At 33.7% G+C, this 22,584-nt stretch overlaps 1 protein-coding gene and 2 long non-coding RNA genes across 3 annotated transcripts in view; 1 reads left to right on the top strand and 2 right to left on the bottom strand.

Moving 5' to 3' along the window:
• Positions 1-7,351: 7,351 nt before the first annotated feature.
• On the top strand, positions 7,352-9,152 carry LOC128223854 (uncharacterized). Its single transcript, XR_008259385.1, has 3 exons — positions 7,352-7,618; positions 7,961-8,370; positions 8,614-9,152. It is a non-coding gene; the product is annotated as an uncharacterized LOC128223854 (long non-coding RNA).
• A 5,859-nt stretch (positions 9,153-15,011) lies between these two features.
• Positions 15,012-16,377, bottom strand: LOC128223853 (uncharacterized). The gene is made up of 3 exons (XR_008259384.1): positions 16,325-16,377; positions 15,706-15,939; positions 15,012-15,119 (listed from the first exon to the last, which is right to left on the bottom strand). It is a non-coding gene; the product is annotated as an uncharacterized LOC128223853 (long non-coding RNA).
• A 4,480-nt stretch (positions 16,378-20,857) lies between these two features.
• Positions 20,858-22,584, bottom strand: part of LOC128223598 (uncharacterized) — a 28,294-nt gene continuing 26,567 nt past the window's right edge. The window contains exons 6-7 of the mRNA XM_052932872.1: positions 22,173-22,398; positions 20,858-20,919 (exon numbers count right to left, since the gene is read on the bottom strand). Coding sequence (XP_052788832.1) covers positions 20,858-20,919; positions 22,173-22,398 — 288 coding nt within the window. The remainder of the gene's footprint in view (positions 20,920-22,172; positions 22,399-22,584) is intronic.

Raw genomic sequence — 22,584 nt, 5'->3', positions numbered from 1 at the left:
AGTGCAGTGCAGTGCAGTGTAGTGTAGTATAGTATAGTATAGTATAGTATAGTATAGTGTAGTGTAGTATAGTATAGTATAGTATAGTATAGTATAGTATAGTATAGTATAGTATAGTATAGTATAGTATAGTATAGTATAGTATAGTATAGTATAGTATAGTATAGTATAGTATAGTATATTATAGTGTAGTGTAGTATAGTATAGTGTAGTGTAGTGTAGTGTAGTGTAGTGTAGTGTACTGTAGTGTAGTGTAGTGTAGTGTAGTGTAGTGTAGTGTAGTGTAGTGTAGTGTAGTGTAGTGTAGTATAGTGTAGTGTAGTGTAGTGTAGTGTAGTGTAGTGTAGTGTATTATAGTGCAGTGCAGTGCAGTGCAGTGCAGTGCAGTGCAGTGCAGTGCAGTATAGTGTAGTGTAGTGTAGTGTAGTGTAGTGTAGTATAGTATAGTATAGTATAGTATAGTATAGTATAGTGTAGTATAGTATAGTATAGTATAGTATAGTATAGTATAGTATAGTATAGTATAGTATAGTATAGTATAGTATAGTATAGTATAGTATAGTATAGTATAGTATAGTATAGTATAGTATAGTATAGTATAGTATAGTATAGTATAGTATAGTATAGTATAGTATATTATAGTGTAGTGTAGTATAGTATAGTGTAGTGTAGTGTAGTGTAGTGTAGTGTAGTGTACTGTAGTGTAGTGTACTGTAGTGTAGTGTAGTGTAGTGTAGTGTAGCGTAGTGTAGTGTAGTGTGTAGTGTAGTATAGTATAGTAGTGTATAGTATAGTATAGTATAGTATAGTATAGTATAGTATAGTATAGTATAGTATAGTATAGTATAGTATAGTATAGTATAGTATAGTATAGTATAGTATAGTATAGTATAGTATAGTATAGTATAGTGTAGTATATTATAGTGTAATGTAGTGTAGTGTAGTGTAGTGTAGTGTAGTGTAGTGTAGTGTAGTGTAGTGTAGTGTAGTGTAGTGTAGTGTAGTGTAGTGTAGTGTTGTGTAGTGTAGTGTAGTGTAGTATAGTATAGTGTAGTATAGTATAGTATAGTATAGTATAGTGTAGTACAGTGTAGTATAGTGTAGTATAGTGTAGTGTAGTGTAGTGTAATACAGTGTAGTGTAGTGTAGTGTAGTGTAGTGTAGTGTAGTGTAGTGTAGTGTTTTGTAGTGTAGTGTAGTGTAGTGTAGTGTAGTATAGTATAGTATAGTATAGTATAGTATAGTGTAGTATAGTATAGTATAGTATAGTATAGTATAGTATAGTATAGTATAGTATAGTATAGTATAGTATAGTGTAGTGTAGTGTAGTGTAGTGTAGTGTAGTGTAGTATAGTATAGTATAGTATAGTATAGTGTAGTGTAGTGTAGTGTAGTATAGTATAGTATAGTGTAGTGTAGTGTAGTGTAGTGTAGTGTAGTGTAGTGTAGTGTAGTGTAGTGTAGTGTAGTGTAGTGTAGTGTAGTGTAGTGCAGTGCAGTGCAGTGCAGTGCAGTGCAGTGCAGTGCAGTGCAGTGCAGTGCAGTGCAGTGCAGTGCAGTGCAGTGCAGTGCAGTGCAGTGCAGTGCAGTGCAGTGTAGTGTAGTGTAGTGTAGTGTAGTGTAGTATAGTATAGTATAGTATAGTATAGTATAGTATAGTATAGTATAGTATAGTATGGTATGGTATGGTATGGTATGGTATGGTATGGTATGGTATGGTATGGTATGGTATGGTATGGTATGGTATGGTATGGTATGGTATGGTATGGTATGGTAAAGTGTAGTGTAGTGTAGTGTAGTGTAGTGTAGTGTAGTGTAGTGTAGTGTAGTGTAGTGTAGTGTAGTGTAGTGAAGTAAAGTCTAGTGTAGTAAAGCATAGTGTAGTATAGTATAGTATAGTATAGTATAGTAAAGTATAGTATAGTATAGTATAGTATAGTATAGTATAGTATAGTATAGTATAGTATAGTATAGTATAGTATAGTATAGTATAGTATAGCATAGCATAGCATAGCATAGCATAGCATAGCATAGCATAGCATAGCATAGCATAGCATAGCATAGCATAGCATAGTATAGTATAGGTATGAAGAATTCCAGCCTGCATTAAATACTTTGTTGGATCATTGGGACAGATTTGACATCCATGTCTATCCACAAGCCAGTCACATCTGATATAGATGATGTGAGTATTTCATATAAAACATATTTAAGTTGGTGTTTGTTGTTTTATAAACTCACTGTTTTTAATAATCCAGTGGTGGTGGTGGTGGTGATGGTGATGATGAATTTTTTTGATAAATTTAGTATTTTTTTTTATATTATATACATGTATGTATCAGCTTATTGTTGTTGAATTCAAATAATGTTAAGAAATATTTAACTGTTTATATTTTATTTTGTATATGTATGGCAGTATTATTATCTATACAAATTAGTTAGAAAGTACTTTTTTTCTTTTACAGCACTAAACATTCTAGATGGGTAAAGAACCTGAAGGGGCATGAAAACCAAATCAGCATTGACTCAGCATTGAGTAGTTTTCATCTGTGCACACACTAGAAGTACAAACGCATGGGAACAAACCAAACTTCAAATGATGAAGAGTGAAGAATTATTGTGAAAAATTCTAAACGTTAGAATACCATTGACTAAATAAAACAATTAGACATCGATTACCAACAGAGACTGTTTACATGTTATAATATTAAAAAGACATTAGTTGAGAACTTTGACATTTTTGGAGGGGCATTACCGCCTACTTAGTGTTCTTGTTTCTTTACATATTTTAATTTAAAAGTACATTCATTGCTTTTAAATCTGAATTCTGAGTAAGTATCACAAGTAAAATTCATTTATTTGAATGATTACATTTTATGAATAAGTCCAATTAAGCTTTTTACCAGAAAAAGGTTGATTTTTAAGCATTTTATTAGTTATAAAAATGTATAGTTACATGACATTATGTATATTTCCTTCAAAACTGAACGGTAAACTATCATAAATTGTCTTTTAAATTGTTCATTAGACATCATAGAAAATATTTAAAATGATTTCAGCAGGTTGTCTTGTTATTAACTATTTTTTATGAATTTATAAAACTGCCATATATTTTCAAACATCGAAATACTGCTCTAGTCCAATAGTGTACCATGATAATAACTATGTTGTCGGTAAAAGCTTTATAAAAGTGTGTATTACTTATACCTTAATTCAGTTTAAATAATTATGGCCTTTAAGGATTTGTGTTTTCATATAGATTTCCTGTTATATTGAGCTTTGTCAATTTTTGTTGTTGTTTTGTATTATGTACAATTGCTACTTCTATTTCCTAACTTTTGTCTCATTTGTCAAATTGAATTGTTACATATTAAAGTGAAAAAACACACACACTATTTTTAAAGATGCACTCTTACTCCCAAATAAGACTTATGATAATTAATATTATTGTTTTCATTTTTCAAAATGGGTTGATAGATGTCAACAACAATGTTTCTAATGAAGGATCTTGAGTTCAATTTGCTAATTAATAAGAATGAACATAAAACATGGTATTTCTGCCTTGTGATACTATAGTAGACCTCATTTAATATTTGTCATGCTTTCTGCTATTATAAACAGGGTGACACGCTTGTTTTCAGTAAACAATATTTCAGTAAATGCATTATTTAGTAAGTAGTTATTGTTTTTTTATTCAATTTGATGTGTGTTATAAATACAATTATATGTATTGATTTCAAATAAGAGTTTCACTTTAAAGATGCTCATTTAAAGATAATGAACAGACACACAAAAACTAGACACATTTGATACTAATTATATGATTGATTATTGTTTATATATAGGTGACCTCTGATTTGTTTTGGAGATATTCATAAAGGGGTGTTATTCTTTATTGTCTTCAGTTTCTTATACATTTAAGGATTTTTATAATTGCTTTTCTGGTATATATTACAATGTAATTTAATTCAAATGAAAACACACTTTAAACTAGACACATTTGATACTAATAATATAAATGATTATTGTTTACATGTACTCTGATTTGTTATGAAGATATTCGTAAAGGGGTGTTCTTCATGCTATTATACATTTTGGACTTGATTTAGTATTGCTTTTTCTGGTATATATTCATTTAATGCACAAAGAAATTGTTTTAAGGGTTCAGTATCACTTTCACACATTGTTTACTATTTTTTTTTTTTTTGCATATTTGGCCTATTTATGCTTATATGTGCATTGTTGTATTTCAAAACCTTTGTGAAAAATAGAAACAGTATTATTTCTTTCATACATAGTCTGATACATATTCAGTTTGAATGCGTTATTTTTATCATATTTGAAAAAATTGTCATTGTCCAATAAGACACATGCTGTTTTTGTGTTAATATTAACTAAAAACATCCATTTTCAACTCTTCTTTACTATTTTTTTTTATTTAATCGTATTTTATTGCTTCATAATTGTACACTTTTTGACAATGCATGCAAAAGAAAACAGATAAATAATAAATCTAAGTAACATGAAAAGCATGACATATTTTACTTTGTCAAAAACAAAAGGGTTGGGCCACAAGTTTTTACAACATAAGAAAACGGCCCTCCCCTAAAACGGCCCTTCACTATGTAAATGAAGAAGTTAACATAATAACTCCATTGACTAGATTTTTATGCAATTTTACATTACATTTTAGTATTATTAAACAGCTAAAAACAAGGCATGTTATGTTATAAATGCATTTCATCTATTAAACAATGTTCACTTTTTATATAACAGTTCAATAATTATGTTCTATTTATGTTTGCAACTTTACAGTTCAATAATTATGTTCTATTTATGTTTGCAACATTCGGACGAAATGATAATGTTTATTAAAGTACTACACAAATTGTTAAATTGTTATTTCATATCACTTATTCTTTCCTACAAGTTGTCATTCCAGCATGGTGACGTTGCCCCCTCCCCCTATATGATTAGAACTGCAGTGTACATGAACAATAACTCTATTTCAGCGTATTGCAAGTGCTATTCCCTTTGTATCTTTTCCTGTCCGGAGCATAACTAGAAAACTACTTTTTTTGGAATTTCATTAAACATCATTCAATGGTATTTAGCACAACGAGAGGAAGTGCAGTGCACAATGACTATAGCTGTTTTTAAGCTAATTACATAATTATTGCCCTTTGCCGCTTTTTCTTGACCAGAGCATTACTTTAAAACTACTTATGGTATTGAAATAAAACTTGGTATATGGGTATGTGGCAATGACAAAAAGTATAGTGCACAAGCACCCTAATTCTGTCGTGTTCATTAATGTACCCCACCCCTAATGAAATGTTCGACTTGAAAATCTTCAATTTCAATGCTTTTGCCTATGTTGTCATGCTGAATACTACAAATATTTTGAGAATTTCATAGATGCGGTTCAATGCACCATAATATGCTTGTTGGCCTTGACATTCCTTGTTTTTCAACATATATCAAGTGCATAAACTATTAAACGGCGCCCTTTGATGCTTTGCATCAATGGTCTTTCTTGTACACAAATCAAATAGAAAAAAACACACTGCTAAAGAGCAGTCATAGTGTCCGGAACCACTGCTGCACCCACTCTCAGACTCAACATCACTTGCACTGCCATAGTAACAGAAAATTACCAAACTGGAAAGATAAATATGCATGCGACAGTATTAAAAAATAATGTACGCAACATATATTCTAACTATAAACATCCATAGTAAATGAAAATTTGACTATTTGAAAGAAGTTTATACTATCCCGTCTGAGCGTCGAATGACCAATTTAATACTATAGAAGCACGAGGAAAACTAGTTATTTACGCACGAGTAACCAAATCTATACCAAACAGTACTCTTATAATCCTATACCGCAGATATAATAAATACATTTATGTTTTCTATTTCATTACATTACATGCCAAACATAAATAATTTATTATTTACCTAAAGGATAATAATATAAAAAGAAGACAATGTAAGTGTGCCACAGACGGGATACTTTAATCGAATGAAAGAGAACGGGAACCTTCTCAAATTCATATATCTGTTACAGTTGATAAACATTCTACTACAAATAATCAAATATCATGACAGAGAAATATATTTACATATTCATACAGATAAATAATTATAATTAGTATGTCGTCTGAAACATATATTCATTTAATATTCCACTGTTCCATTTAAATGTTATTACTCCTCGTTAGCTTCATATTTTAAAGCGTTATATTTAATAAAACATCTCCGACTGTAGCTAATGTAACAACATACAACAGTAAAAGCAAACTAGTGTAAGACATCTAGCACGCTGATAAATCATATTTCATCCTAACTGTAAAGATAACTGTCGGACTTCCAACGTCCGTGTTTTTTTAAGCATTCTATCGGGCACGCCATTTACAACAGCCGCTGTAGCTCCGCCCGAACGAAAGGAATGAAGACCATATTGTTTACTATCAATACCAACAACTTTTAGATTGGTAAGGAAAAGTTCCCTAGCTCTATTGTAGGAAATTGGTTTGCCCGAACATAGAACATGTTTGTTCAATTTACGATACTATCTGATATTTCGAAAAATATAATCACCTGAATTTTCATTAATCTCAGCTTCTCAAGGAAATAAACTGGACATGAACATTTGCCTGTTCTGGAAATAAAAACCTTTTCTCCAGCTTTGCGCTGATCTGTTTTACTAAAAGAAATAAAGATTTCTGCACAATCAGACAGAATCTTTAAATCAGATCTTTTTAAATGCGAAAGTTCACAAAATCTCAACAAACCTGCAAAACTTAGTAGACACATACTAATAAATCTTAAATACAATATTTTTTGTACCTCCAAAATGAGCAATAAGTTTAAGCAAATCATGTTTAGAAATTTCAGATTTTTGTTGAACCGGTCTCCCAGAAACTCGCAACAGGCCATTTTTAGTAAAACTCACAAAATTAGAAGAGCAAGGATCAGTAAACCCCGAAACCTTATGAGCCCACGAGATACTGTAAATAATAGCATTTACTTTTGATGTTGACGGTAAAGAGCCCTTCATGGATGACAGAAAAAGCGCTACATGATAATCGGAAGCTGGAAGCGGTTGAAATTCATATTTTTACACCATATGCAAAACGATTTAAAATAACTGTTGTATTGTTTGAAAGTGTTGTCCAATTTCGAAAGTTTCACTAGTGTTTGTATATTATCATGATGTGTTTTGAGATAATCGGGCAAAGATTCTTTGTGAAAATTGACCTTACGACAGCGGCTTCTAAGCCACGCCCCCTGACATCAAGGGAGCGAACACTGTCTATGTCCGTCAAACAAACGAGGAAGTAATGGCGTCTCGTCGTTTCGCTTTCCGATATTCCTGACAAATTATCATAAATGAAATGCATTACAATGCGAAAAAAATAGAAGTCAAAGGAATTTGTAACTGGCTGCTACATCGGAAGGCTCGATATATCTTTAGAAAATGACGATATCTAACATTTACGGGGTAAAATCTATCCAAGTCAGAGAAAATCGGATAGCCGCCATGTTGTCAATATTGATATCGATACAAAGGAAAAGCGTGTGTGTGACGCATACTGTAAATGCAAACAAGGGTAAGTTTAACTTTCAATAACACCGGCCCTTCTTACAGTATTGTTGAAACAAAGATTAAATCATCGCACAATATGAGTAAATCATAAATGGCCCGAATGGAGAACCCGGAAGTGACATTAAATAACAGTTACATGCCAGCTATACAGTATAACCTTGTATTCTATAGTGTGAGCAGAAATGGTTTATTGGGGTTATGCATAAAAAGTTTCAGTTCTAAGCGATTGAACACTCTCCCTTATGAATAATAATGTAATAGTTGACAAGTGACAATCGTGGGTGATACCAATCTGTAACTTTTGCATTGCTCAAACATTCACATGCTTTGATTTTTGTTCTTACAGAAATTGTGGAACATGTTCACACACTCTGGCTGTAAAAGTAGACCTGGGAGGAAAAGTGCCCCCGGTGTGGGGCTCGAACTCACAACCACCAGAACCGCCCGGCACTCTAACCAACTAATCTGACCGGGCAGCTGGTTCTAACCCACACACACTACCCTCCCCCCATTTACCGGTTAAGGCTGGTGGAGGGTCTCCTGCTATTTACCGTTGACACCATTAAAGTATTCTGATTGATGGAGATAAGGAAGTCCCCTTATTATTGTCTTCAACAAGCCTACCGCCACAGGGGACCTAGCATGAGACCGGAAACCGCCCCCCCCCCCACACACACACATACACATGATATTTGCCAGTCCAGGCAATGTCAACCGCAAGAGAAAACCAGTGATGACAAGTTTTACAAATAATCGGTAGGACCTATTTTAAAGCTTTTTATAACATTTAGTTTTACTTTGCTGTACAAAAGTAATGGACTATTTGTCCTGAGAAAAACAACAACCACAAAACATTAGCTATTATCTTGTCAATATTTCATTATGATATACATGTAGAAAGCAAACATCAAAGGCAGTGGCATTTACAGCTAGTATTAAAATATTGAACAATACATGTAACTGATTTATTTTAATATTAGCATCTTTTATTTATTTCAGGAAAGTGTGGTCTTTTGAAGAGAGTTCTTGAAGTTGTTCAGCATGTTGTTTTGATGGATTCTTGGAAGGATGTACCTCTATGATGTTAGCTTCAGTTCTGGAGTATAACACCAGTTGTTGCATATTTAATATCAGATTTATTAAATACATTGTTGTTTTGCAAACATTACTTAAACTTTGATATTTCTTTGGTGTTTATGTATGATATTGTAGGTGAATATCTCTTTATTGCAATGGCAAATATATTTTAAAATATGTAGCATTAGCAGAAGTTATTTTTCACTGTTAAAGCTGCACTTCCACAGATTGATCACTTTGACAACTTACACAGGATTCGATTGCATTTATCATATTTTGGCTCGGAGAAGTTTGCTTTGTGATTTATATATTAGGTCTTAATTTAAAGAATGCCAAAAGAAGCCGATTCTGAGACAAAAAGTGTCAAACTAGAATTCTGTGATAGTGCAACTTTAAGAATACTGTTAATCGAGTGTGCATGTGATCCGGACTCTGAACATTGGAAGAACTATCATTAAATATTGTAGTTTTACGTAAATGGCCCAAAATATAAGAAGAACAATGAAAATATGTACATGTTTGACTTGTTCTTTATTCATAATAAGTCTAAGTCTTTACAGCACATGTTTGGCAGAATCAAGTTCTAATGAACATAATAATTGATTTAAATGTACAGTGAAATAAATTGTTTTATACAGAAAATAATACCTTAACGATTCAGACCGATCTGTCCTCGTTTTGTTTTGGTGGCTCAAATATTTATCTGAGTTTTGGAGGAGGCCTAGCTGGTGTGAGCTGGTCAAATACAGTAGCTGCTTGAGGGTCAGGGTTTTCTTGATTGGATTTCCCGTCGACAAAGTGCTGATATGAAAATAAGAAATCTATGAAATGTGTCGAAATGACAGCTACAAAAGCCATTGTTTACATAGGAACCATACGAGTAGAGGAGATTCGGAAGCATGCGATGGTTCGGACAAAAATTTAGTTCTACGATAGTTCCTGATTTACTTTGAAAGCAAAGCAGTTTATAAAAACTACATAACGGTATCAACAAAAATACCTCTATCTTGAATGAAATCAATCGTGTCCATGTTGAACCTGATATTAAATGGCCATTAATGCCGATTTGACAACACAAGCCAAAGCATAAATGTACGATGTTTATAGTTTAAAAATAGTAACACTTATTTAGGTCATGCACGGACAATTTCAGTATTAAATAAATTTTGAATGGATTGAAATAAGTAGTTTTGTTCAAAAAAATACTTTTGTACAGACGTATAGATGTTTCGCCTTTGAACGATCTTTCAAAATTTCCAAGTTCAACTGTTGATGTGGTCTTCCACAGAGTCTGATACAGCACTTACATTTTTCTAAATAACTCGCTGGTTTCGAATACGGAACGAATTGGAAGCCATCTTTAGTCGGCCTGGCTTCCTTGTATCCGAATTACAAGTGCCATGACAACACCTTTTTACCATAATACTTAAAAAGGCGAGGAATTGCCAGCGCATGTATATGACGGACTCTGGTCAGTTTGACGGACAAAATGGCGGATAGCAACACGGCTTATCAGCCCTACATTCTGATTGGCTGATAGGACCTGTCAATCAAATCCTGTCGTAAGGTCAATTCCTCCATTATCCAACCTTTAATGCATCTGTCAAATGTGCAATATAAGATATTATTAGCAAATTTAGTGCTTAAAAATTAAAGCAACCTTTACACATATTATAAATAAAATAAATTAAAAAATAAAAATTTAAAAAACGTCTTTCTAATACTCTTCGTGTACAGTACACGACTTCATTTGTACCAGGTACAAATGGACATTCCGGTTCAACAGACCGAGTAAAGGAAAAAAATCCATTACATTCCGGTACAACAGACCGAATAAAAGTCATATTCGCAAATTTTGATTAATTGTAGATTGCTAGTATCTGATACCGACATTGTGTAATAAGAACTCTTTTAAAACTATTAAAGAGGGGCATCAACCCATATACAATGAAAAACCGTATTGTCCCAATTATCTTTCTTATATGTTTTAATACTACTAATATTCATAGTTTTATGTACTGAAGTAATACATTTTCACTTCATAATACATAATCGTGTATAACACACGAGACACAAATGAACACTCAGGTACAACAGACCGAGTTATTTTGAAAATAAAACAAACGAATTCCTACCTAAAAACTGCTTACGTATGAAGCCAAAAATATGCATTGGAATAACACAATTATAAACGGATAGCTAGAACTTTACTAGAGAAACGCCTAGAATTGAACGCAATCACTCCTACTATCAAAGATTTATTATCCCTTATCGAACTCCAAGACCTCCTGGACAAAATCTCTCTTTTGGCAATTCGCCATTGGCCAAAATGCCGTACTAGGCCACTTAGGAACAACTAACGTTCCGTAAGCAGAACAAGCTAATAGATGAAAAACAGCTCTATTGGCTAGATAAATAGGTGGAACCAGCCAATTATTCTCACTTGCCCAGTTCTGTGTAAACGAATCAACTGCCTCAGTTTCAAAATCATAAAATTTTGGATTAAATCTGCGTATTTTCCTGTTACTATAATTAGCAAATCTGTCAACTGTGAATGGTCCCCATATCCTATTCATATAACTGAAGAACTGAGGAGTAACCTTCCATTCATCCGTATTCCTGTACTTACTAATATCATCAGCAACATGGTTCAAATCCCTGGGAACCCACTGAATATCAAGATCAATCTTGTTTTAAAAACATAGTTTAAACACCTTTAGAGCTAATTCATGTAACTCTAAAATGGAGCTACCAACCTTAATAACATGAACAAAAACATGAGAATCGGAGAGCCACTTCACTTGGTGGTTTGCTAAAATATGCCCATAAGCTCTCAATGCTAAATATACAGCTTTCATTTCCCGAAAAGTTGAACATTTTTCTGCGTCATCTTGAGACCACATGTCATGAAATACAAAACCTGGCATGTTAACAATGTGAACACCACATGTGAAACTACTAGCATCAGAAAAAAGCATCTAGCGTATCTACAGCAGAATTTTTGCTTAAAGATCTGCAATTTAAATTGTCTACATGTTCAAGCCAGAATCTTATTTCGGATATACACGGACAGTCTATTTCTAATGTGAATGGGCAGTCCAAACTATTCCTTGAACAAATTTGTATATACATAAACCTAGACATAAGCCGTGCAATATTACCAATTACCGGCATCATTGAAATAACTTTCCAAGTACACTTTGCTAGCTTCCAAGCAGTAACAGAAGGAAAAGAATCTAAAAGTTCTAAAAGTGACATTTTGAAATCATCAATTATACGTGCAGGAATACTGATAGAACTATCAGTACTATTCCACACCAAACCAATCCATTCTAGGTTTTTTACCGGTACCCATACGGACTTTTCCTTATTTATGATAAGCCCAGCCTGATTAAGACTATCTTTCACAAAAATTGCATCACGAATAGCTACATCACGACTCTTGTTAGTACCCCATCCATCATCAAGAAACATTACAATTTTAATACCATTAAGTCTCCAAAACTTGACTATTTCAGGCAACAGTTTTGTGAAAACAAAAGGGACGCTTGACAATCCAAACGCAACGACTGAATAACGGTTAAATTTTCCTTCTTTGCGGTACTCTTGAAATAAGGAATAGAGTCTTTTTCCTTCTGTTTGGATGCACTGTTCGTAAGATCTTGTTTTAAAAATGATAATTTATTGTCAAAATAGTTTCTAAACAAGCCAAACGCTTCAAACAAATCCCCTTATCTATCCCCCGAGGGCCCAGGCCTACCTTTATCACTACTGTAGCTTCCTTCAGTCTCTCTACTACGAAAAGTCTCCGAGTCCCTGCCACGTGGTGTGTAGTCCGGCTCCTTGCCACGTGGTTCTTCCGGCTTCCTACTACGACGATCTTCCGACTGGAAAGACTGACCCAAGGAACTCGCTGTAAGATGGCGATGACTAAATTCGCACTGATCTTGGTCATTACTTGCCATAGAATCAAATGACATCTTCACAAAATAAAAACTATTGAAGTATTGTGAATTACGCAATTACTCGAAATTTGACAATTTGAAAGAAGTTTATACTATCTCGCCTGAGCGTCGAATGACCAATTTAATACTATAGAAGCACGAGAGAAACTAGTAATTTACGCACGAGTAACCAAATCTATACCAATTAGTACTCGTATAATCCTATACCGCAGATATTATAAATACATGCAATTCAACTGTAGTTTTAAAGCAATACTAAACATTTCACGAGAATATCTCTGAATTGTGTAAACACTTTTGTATAAGTAAGACCATTTATTTTGCATTTTGAATACTTAAGGATGAGCAATACAATTATTAGCTAGTTTGAATATTGATGCTATAAATATGCGTATACTTTCGTTATGGCATTTGTGTGACGCATATTTATCGCATCAGTATTCAAACTATCCATAGCATTTATGCAGCTGGTAAAGTACTAAAAGAACATCTTTGTTTGACAGTAACAATGTAAACATGATTATTATTATGATTTGATTAATGTTCTGTAGATACGATTTTGTTTCTTTACTGCACTATTTTAGAAAGTATTGTCCAAGCTGGCTCTGATTTCGATTTCGCTAAAGTTGATATTGGGACAAGTTTGAGGTTGAGTGCTCTAAAACTTGTTTAAATGAATGGTATGAATTCAATTGTAATTTACCCCAATATCAACTATTACACAGCGTGCATTATGTTGTTAACGTAATAGTTTGTTTCCTTGTGATCTAACACACAATGCTTATATATAGTGGGACAATTGTTTAGATTAAGTACTCAAAAAATCTTGTTTCGCTGAACACTCATAGGCGGTAAACCTATAATGTAATAGCTCGGTTAATTTTGATGTACTTGTGGCTATGCGCGTTTTTGTATGATGTCCATCTCTAGTGTCGTGTAGGTAAATATCTTGCTACTTTGATTGTTCCTGTAGTATCTATGTATCATTCACAATTAATTGAAGTTCTGTTAAGAACACTTCCGATTTTTAAAAGCCCTTAACTATCTTATACTGTTTGTAGGAATTTTGTTCGTTTCTGTCAGAAATGTCATAATAAAATCAGTTTTCCCTTTCCATTCTTTTTTTATTCGTTTGCGTACAAAAACGATGGTTTTTGAACCTTAAAATATATCTGCACAAAAGCGAAGCTTCAATTAATTGTTGCCTCATCATATTTTTCAAAAAGTTCATTTAATGATTGTCTGTGGTTCAGCTTAGCTACACTTATGAGACTACGCAGTCTATAAAAGCTGCATTCTTATTTTAATGTGATTTTATTATTGACAATTTTGTAGTTTAGTAAGAACTGGCTGTATTATGATATTCTATGTATATTACGGCAGAGTATATCGTATGTGATCGTTTAGTGTTGTGTACTAGTATCATGATCACGTAATGAGTTATACCACCATGTATTGTCATAATTATGTCGACTTGTCTATCTTTTAACAAGATATGATGAAAACAGTTGTGTGAACAAATCAGATAAACTACGGACAATTTTCAATAAAGCATTTTCCGTCGACACAATTATGTCAACATATCCACCTAATAAGAGCAAATGAAATAAAATAACACGTTTATGTAGCTTCGTTGGTTGCTAGCATTGTGAGATAAAATTTTATCGTTCCCCATACTATTTTCAGTTTTTAATATTTAACACCTTTTTAAAAATGTATACTTTATATCTTAAATAATAATTGTGTAATTACATATTTATTTTATAATGACTAAGTGTGTACAGAATTCTTTTAATTTGTCTTTATTGATATCGTTTAGTGTTTGACTTTTTCTCGTGGACTTGTCTCGTCGCCATACAATTGGATAATCTAAGAAAATCAGAACACATCTCACACAATGATATTTATTATGAAATAAAAGGAGCCGACAATTAAACATAGACATCAATACGAACATTTACAATGAATGAAAAAAATAGTAATTATATCGGAAATACATTAGAACGATTATTAAAAAACGTACTTCAAAACTAAAATCCAAATTGTTCATTGTTTTACTGCCGTTTAAGAAAGAAAAAACCCACACTACAATAAGGCGCAACTACAGATATCGTGTAAGCTAAAAACTGAAATATAAAAGAAAACTAGCTTTGTAACAACTAAGAGTTGCCACTATTAAGTAAACGATTACAATGTGATTATTGTCCTGTAAACGCCTGAAATCCATGATGGAAAAGCACATGTTACAGTAAAGAACAACTCTGTTATCGTCGGTGGAATCATCGAAATCGACAGAGTCACAATATATCATAAATATATCCAGAGTGAAAGTTGATGTCCAGAATGCCAGTTAATGTTCACTTGATCCCACAACGATGCTTTATTGTTGAAAGAATGTCCGAAAGTGTATCGAATGCCTTTTTCCAGTCGATGTGAATAAGATGCTTGTTACCATTGGGCTTGCTGGAGTAAAATAATTTGTTGTTTGTAAGATATCATAATTTTACAGCCTTACAAGTACTACAATACTAAAGAACGACACTTTTCCGAGGAAACCTAGAACTAAACGTATTCGGATATTATTCCAGAAGAGATTGCGATAACCTGTGTTTCAGTATAAGCAAATTCTATTTTTAATTCGAAAAAGAAATGGAAACGTAATTGATCAATGCTATGTAAATTTTTGTTATCCTTTGGTTTTGCCATTACCAGAAACTTCTTTCTAGAAATTATATGTATGCCTATCTTACATGTTAAGCTACTAACATAAAATTAACAATAGACATAGTTAGACGTACAATCCTATAGAAGTAGCCATCAATAAGTTCGAACAGTAAAATTGTTTAAAACATTTTTTTTCAAGTAGATATTGACAAAATGTCGTGAAATTGGGATGATATGTCTAAAATGTACAACGACAATGCAAAACAGTCATTTAAATAGTGTGGACTTATATTTTAATTTTTTTCTTCGCTATTTATTTGCTTTCATTTCTTGGGTAGCCTGACCAGATTAGTTGAAGTCGTTGCACAGCCTTATATGGTCTTACCTGACAATACAAGAGGGACTGACTGCCTCAGTTCTATGGTGTCAAGCGTTTGTTCCCCTTATGTCCAATTTGCGTCCAAAAATCCGATCAAGTATGGATGACGTCAACAACATTTGCACCGTAAGTCTCATTTTTCTAGCTTTCTGCAGCTACTCAATAATTGACCGTGTATGCTTTGATACAGGCATGTGAAGAAATATGTCCATTGATGGGCAGAACAACCCAGTCTCAAACCTAAGATACAGTTTTATATATATTCAGGATATATAATACATAGAACACAACACGAACAGTAGTCAAACTATCAAACAATAAACCCTGTGTAGAGGCATACAGCAAGGGCCCAAACGTCAATAAACTAGAGGCAGAAACGTATAAACGCCACAAATACAAGCACTTCAGACAAACCACACTCGAAATTAACTGTCCGATAAATGTTAGGATTAGCATTGGAACGGCCAGTGAAACACGAGTTCATTGGAACATAAGTCTACTGGGGACCTTAACTAGTTTGTATGGCCATAACCTCACACTAGGCCCAGCATTATCAAAACAAAATATAGACCTCATCAGAGCAAGCATCAACTTGAAAACAATGACTTATAAAGAAAAGCATTACCTTTAAACGGATGAAGTAATTTCGATCCACAACGACAGGATAAAAACACCACCTGAAAAAAAATGATTTAAGCTGGAGAAACAGTGCTAGCTCTGAAAAGGTACGATTAAGTCATTTAAAGACGACGAACTGACAAAGCACGCCTTATCAAGTTTTAATCTATGGCGTCTTATAATATATAAATGAAAGTATCATCGCTAAGTCATGTTTATGTAAGTTGTGCTCCAATTATATTACCATTAACACTTACGATTAAGAATATACAAACATATGGTTTAACTGTTTATGAATGAAGCCAATCAATATTCTTACCGTTATATCGATAGAGTCATTGATAAGATTTCCACGTGCGAAGGATGCCAATTGATGGCAATTTTTCTTGACCTCAACTGACCAATGACACGGACAATATCTCCAAGCCATACAAGTTCATTGGAAATCTGAAAAACTGGAGTAAGCGGTTTACTTGAGAACTAATTTGAATGTACATGTTTTACGCGTTCCCGTATTGAACAAACCTTGTACTTCAGCAATATACATTAGGTTGGTTTTTAATGACGGCTTTCTACACGTGGTTGGAATGGTACGACAGACGTTAAGGGAAAAGCAAGATGATGATCCAGCTAACGACAAGTCATAAAGTCTGAAAGAAAACGGTTTGAACTAGGCATAAAGTGAGATGAAACCCCAAAGCGTCATGCACAATTTTTGGATGTTGAACTTCTGATACCATTGCAGCTATATTTACAATTGGGCAATGAACTTATCCTTTCTCTCTGTGTAAAAAAATATCGTCCGAAGTATAAAAATGCTTTGTAAGCAGGGTGGATGATATGACGTTGGCAAACGTGCAGCGGTTCATTGTTTGTTTGTTTGTTTGTTACTTGTGATTCCCTGAAGAATTTTGATCAAATATAACAGTTTGTCATGGAGGATATCTTAACTATAGAAAAAGGCTTGCTACAGATAGATTCTGACCGGCATTGCTGTACACATGCATGTTTGTATAAAACTCGAGAGTGTTGTTCGTATATTGTAACTGTCAACGCCGTAGTGTATATGTTAAGCATTTGCCAGGGCACGAATGGCACAGGGGACAGTTATGATTTATAAGTTACACATGCGGCCGAAAACAATGCTGATTTAAACACATCAATGATCAAGACAAAAATAAAGTAATACCGTATACCTACCAATCAGAAAATATATGTGATGAATTTGTGCAGTCTGCTGTACGTCATAGCATATATCGCTTTCCCGTCGATAATGCAATGTGCTCTGATTCAACAATAACTTTAGAAATGGTTCTATTCAAAGTCGGTTTTGATCAATGAATACATGACCTAAGGTTGCGATTCGCTCCAATTCAGCTTTATTGATTACTTTAACGTTAATGAGGAATTATTTGTCGGAACCATATCTTCATGTCCTGATTAGATTTAATAGACGTAATCTCCGATTTAGTTTAACTGAATCAAAATCTAACAAACAATAGGCTGCTGACTTTTGCCTTCCTCAATATTCCAATTAATTAATATTTTATCATTAGGAAGATAGTTAATTGATTCGTTAGTTTACTCTGGTACTTGCCCACACAGAAACGAATGTTTGTCCACCTCTTCCTTTTCTTTCAAGTATCTAATATAGTGCGGTTACCCTGTGCGATTCAATATCGACAACACAAATACTACGGCATTTTGTAGTTTTGCGATTCAATATCAACAACACAAATACTTCTATTAAGTAGTTTGTGCAGCTTTGTGTTTTTGCATGTTTGACTGCATTACAAATACTTCATCGTGAAAAAATAAGTAGGTTTTCTGATAATTGTCCATGCGTTAACGTTAAATTTCTGAATTCTGACGGTGAAAGATCATGCGTTATGCCATCTTAACACGTTGGTTTTGAATTGTTCCATGACAAAAAGTCATCCCCAACAACGGAAAAGAAAAAGAAATGCAACCCAGAATGAATGGATGATCTGGAATAAAGAGTACATAAGATTCAAAAATTGTGTTGTTTGTTTCAGTTTAATATCTAAGAAATATCACTTTGTTTCATATAAAACGAGTGTGGCATCTCCTTTCGTGAAATGTTAATAATACATGTTCTCACAGATGTTATTTGTATCACTGGCCTGAGGCCACAGTTTGTTTCAGTCTACGCACCATCTAATCACATCTGGATTTAAACGTTTTAACAGTCTCAAATTAAAAAAGGAACAGACAGCTGAAGAACTATCCAATGCACAACATTTAATCTCAAGAAAAGATCCAATTCACAGACATTCAAGGGCTATGATTTTTCAAACATTGTCACTTGTTACTGTACATGTTTTAAATTCAGTGTCATGTCAAACCTCATGCAAAAGAACAGCTCCTGTTCTCTGTCTTTTATTTAACCTTAAAAATATTGAAACTAGAATTGAGACAAGTATCTTTCTTAAGTATCTTAATCGAGATGAGATAACTGTGGTCTTAGGCGTATTTAAGGTACAATAATGCCGACACAGCGTACTAAACAGCATGCTTTAGTTTAATTCAAGGCTGAAACAATACATTCTTATCGAGTAAATCAGATTAATAGTTAACGTAAAAATGGCAGAGTCAAATTAAAATGATTAAATTTGTTGAACTTGCGCTTCTCTGATCCATTCATATACATATTTAACAGAGATAATTGATTTAACAATATGCAAAGATTAATCGGTGATAATAGACTATATGCCCAACTGATTGGCTGTCGAATAAAAAACGCACTAAGAGAGATGGAAATACATGACGAAAGACTCATGATAATTGGTTGTGTTTTATATGTCAGGTTTATATTTATAACTGATATATTGTAAATGTCACTCTTTAATATAATATAAACCCAATAACTATTAATTATATATAACATATTTATTTAATAGTTTACACACAAACAAGTCCTACAGGAGCGACTTACATCTTTATTCACCTGGAGAATAGGACTCACGGTTTGGATTGCTTGACCGCTTCGTGGAGAAATGCTGTAGATTCTTGGCAAATCAGATGCTGCAAGTTATACACAAAAGCAATGTTTTACACATAATAAAACGACACATGCTTAGAATGTGTTCTTACTTAGAGACCATAGAGGTAGAAATTCTTACTCGACCATTCTTTGAACAGCAGATTCCTGTCATTACAAGTATCTGAAGATCAGCAACCTGACTGGCTATAGATATAAACTATATGTTTTTGTTTATTAGGCATTTTGAGTGTGTTCAGTATGGAGAAAAGGGCAGTTAACATAATGTAACCGGCACACTTCTTTTGCTTATGGCCTTGAAAATATTCTGGTAATTCAATGTCAAATACTGAATGATTGAATTAACACTCACTTGAAAAAGCGCAAACAAAATGTGTGAATATATTCACAAAACATACCAATGACCAGTACTAAGATTTTATCTTGATCAGTTTCATTAGAAAATGACATTTTCGCAAAACCGCAGCAGACAAGATCTTCATATCTTAAAAAAAATCATGAAGATTAAAGTTGGTCAACCCTTCATGCTACTGGCCTTAAATGCTTCTTCTGTGAAAGGCATTTCGGTGTATCTTTCTTGTTTGGCCTCTGTCTGTTGGTTTCTTTAAATGTTGAGTTACTAATGTTCAGCTCCACATTTTCGTATGCTTGACTGGCTAGCTGTTACTTTTCTTTTCTGCTGCCAGTGCCAATACATCCATGTTTGATAGTCCTAAAATGAAGAAAATGTAAACATCTGATATGTGTACCAAAAGGTCATGGGTTCGTTTCCCAGCCAGAGAACATTTTCGTAGCCTCTCACTTAGACACTCAGTACTGGTGATCTTTCAAACTGTCAGGCATGACACAGAAAAATCGAATAAAAAACCGCGGAATATTTCTACAAATTTGTCTTCAGTTGAACACACAATTAGAATTTAGAAAATAATATTAATTTCAGCAGGAAGTAATGCTGGTTGATATTCCTAGTAAATATTGACATGTAGTTATGTTATTATATAAATATTACACGGTTGGATGATACAGTCATAACACCTTAATTCTCATCAAATACTTAAGTAACTGATACCGTGGTTATTTCTGTCAGTACCCGTCTTTCTTTTGTTAGTGACTTATTATGAGTTTCACGTAAACCGGGTGGCTCTCTCATGGAGGTGTGACCGGTACCAACCGTTGTCTGGGTAGCTGTTACACTTCAAACAGGATCAGGCTACTTATTCGTTTTGCTGAAAGAAATCTTGATATTGCAAGTTATAGATAAAATACAATGTGGAAACAACTTGTCTACCGCATGTAATTGTGTATGGTAAGGAGCCAGTTGCCCGGTTAGCTCAGTTGGTTTGTGCGCTCTGCTAGTGTCCCGGCAGTCGTGGGTTCAAGCCCAACCCCGGACGCATTTCTCAAATTATTTTAATGGTAGTAGCGGTAAACGGCATGAGTGCCTCTGTCATTCAAAAGCGTCAATGGGAGGAAAATAGTGTGTGTGGGTAAGAACCAGTCACCGGTTAGTTCATTAGGTTAGGGCGGCATGGTAGTGATCCAGCGACCCCACAACCGACGCACTTTTCCTCCAATGGTTACTTAAAATAAGATAATAGGTATAATAATAATGAATTTCAATCATATTTGATAATGAACAAAATAATCGCAAATGACAATACAAGGTTAGCACCTATAAGTAGATTTATTCTGTACATCACTGAACTTTACTTATGAAGTTATTACCTGTTAAATAAGAATACACATAAAGGCATGTAGTAAAACTAGTAATAACTATTTTATGATTTAAAACTACAAAAACGGCGCTATTGAAAGACGCAACAACTGATTTCAAATCTAAAGTTCATCTTGGACAAAAAACATTGGCTATAATTACATACTACCACATTTGGAAATAGGCAACAAATGGCTTTTCAATCAGTTTCTTACGACCTTGAGCATTCTAAAATGTAATATCAAACATCGCTCGAAACTTAGCGTTTAAAACTGCACCAATACCTTGGTTTACACAACACATGTGGTAGTTCCCATCTATGTTCTGTAGTGTTAGTTGTTTAGGACGACCTCTAGCCATGATCCACTATTTGATTTTATTAAATTCAAACTACATTCCGATATATTTGGGTATTGCCTGTCGGAATACCCACATCCCATTGACATCATTTAACCATACCGACAAAACGTAGTAGCAAATCCTAAAGTTAGACAAAGCAGTAAAAAAAAGACGCGGATGCGGGATGCTGATAATTTGTCTACAATCGATATATTAGTGGATGATCGTTTACTTTGATTGAAAAACGGCGACTGTTTATGTTAACGCTCATAAATACATAGAAATCTTTGTTCATCGGTATTTTTATAACGAAATTTTTATTAAATAGTCAGTAGTAACAGTAGCTTAAATGAAATTAAGACAACTTTGCTTCAAATTCTATCGCAGGGTCATAAAATATATCTTCCGATCAAATGTTAAACTTTTACGGTCATGATGTAATAATGAAGATGTACCTCGAATGTTTCCGTATTGTTTTTCATTAGTGAACGGATGGCAAAGCCCGCACAAAGCATGTACAATTTGCTTACCGGCATGCACGCGCCTACTATAAACAATGAATGACAAGCTTTTCTGGTTCAGTGATTTCCCGAAAAAGACACCCGTCTCTCCGGCAAAGGAAGGAAATAGTCTCGTTCATGTGAACCGTAGAATACTTGTAGTCGAGCGCTGCACGATCGACCTCAAGGCCGTAATAATACGATAAAGGCATTATTGACATTAGTTACATTATGAGAAATGCAAACAATGTATTTATTATATGAATTGTGTGCAACTTACCATCATCAACACCGTCTGAAGAAGGCCATTCATTAACAAGTACGTCTATTTGTTCCGTTGTTGAAAGCCCAGCCATGTTTGTTACTTTTACGGTAAAATAAAAGGTTCTGTTATGAGTGTCATTATGCGTATTCTTAACATTTAATATGTCGAGTGGTATTGTGTAGTTAATGTATGCACAGGAACCAATATCTGGACAGTAGCATTCTTCTGATGAGCATGAATCCTGCAACGAGAGAAACAGTGTGTAAAACAAATTGTAATACGCAGTTTAAAACACAAATGAGTGGTAATGTAACTGATTGATATATAAGCAAAAAGCTACAGAAACATGCTCAGTAGCAAAAAGTTTAAACATAAACCCGGTTTAGTGGCAATGGGCAAACGTCAAAGACATAGAACACAAAATCAC

The sequence above is a fragment of the Mya arenaria genome, chromosome 17, assembly GCF_026914265.1.
Source record: "Mya arenaria isolate MELC-2E11 chromosome 17, ASM2691426v1".
In the NCBI taxonomy this organism is placed as follows: domain Eukaryota; kingdom Metazoa; phylum Mollusca; class Bivalvia; order Myida; family Myidae; genus Mya; species Mya arenaria.
This window is presented reverse-complemented; position numbering and strand designations above follow the sequence as displayed.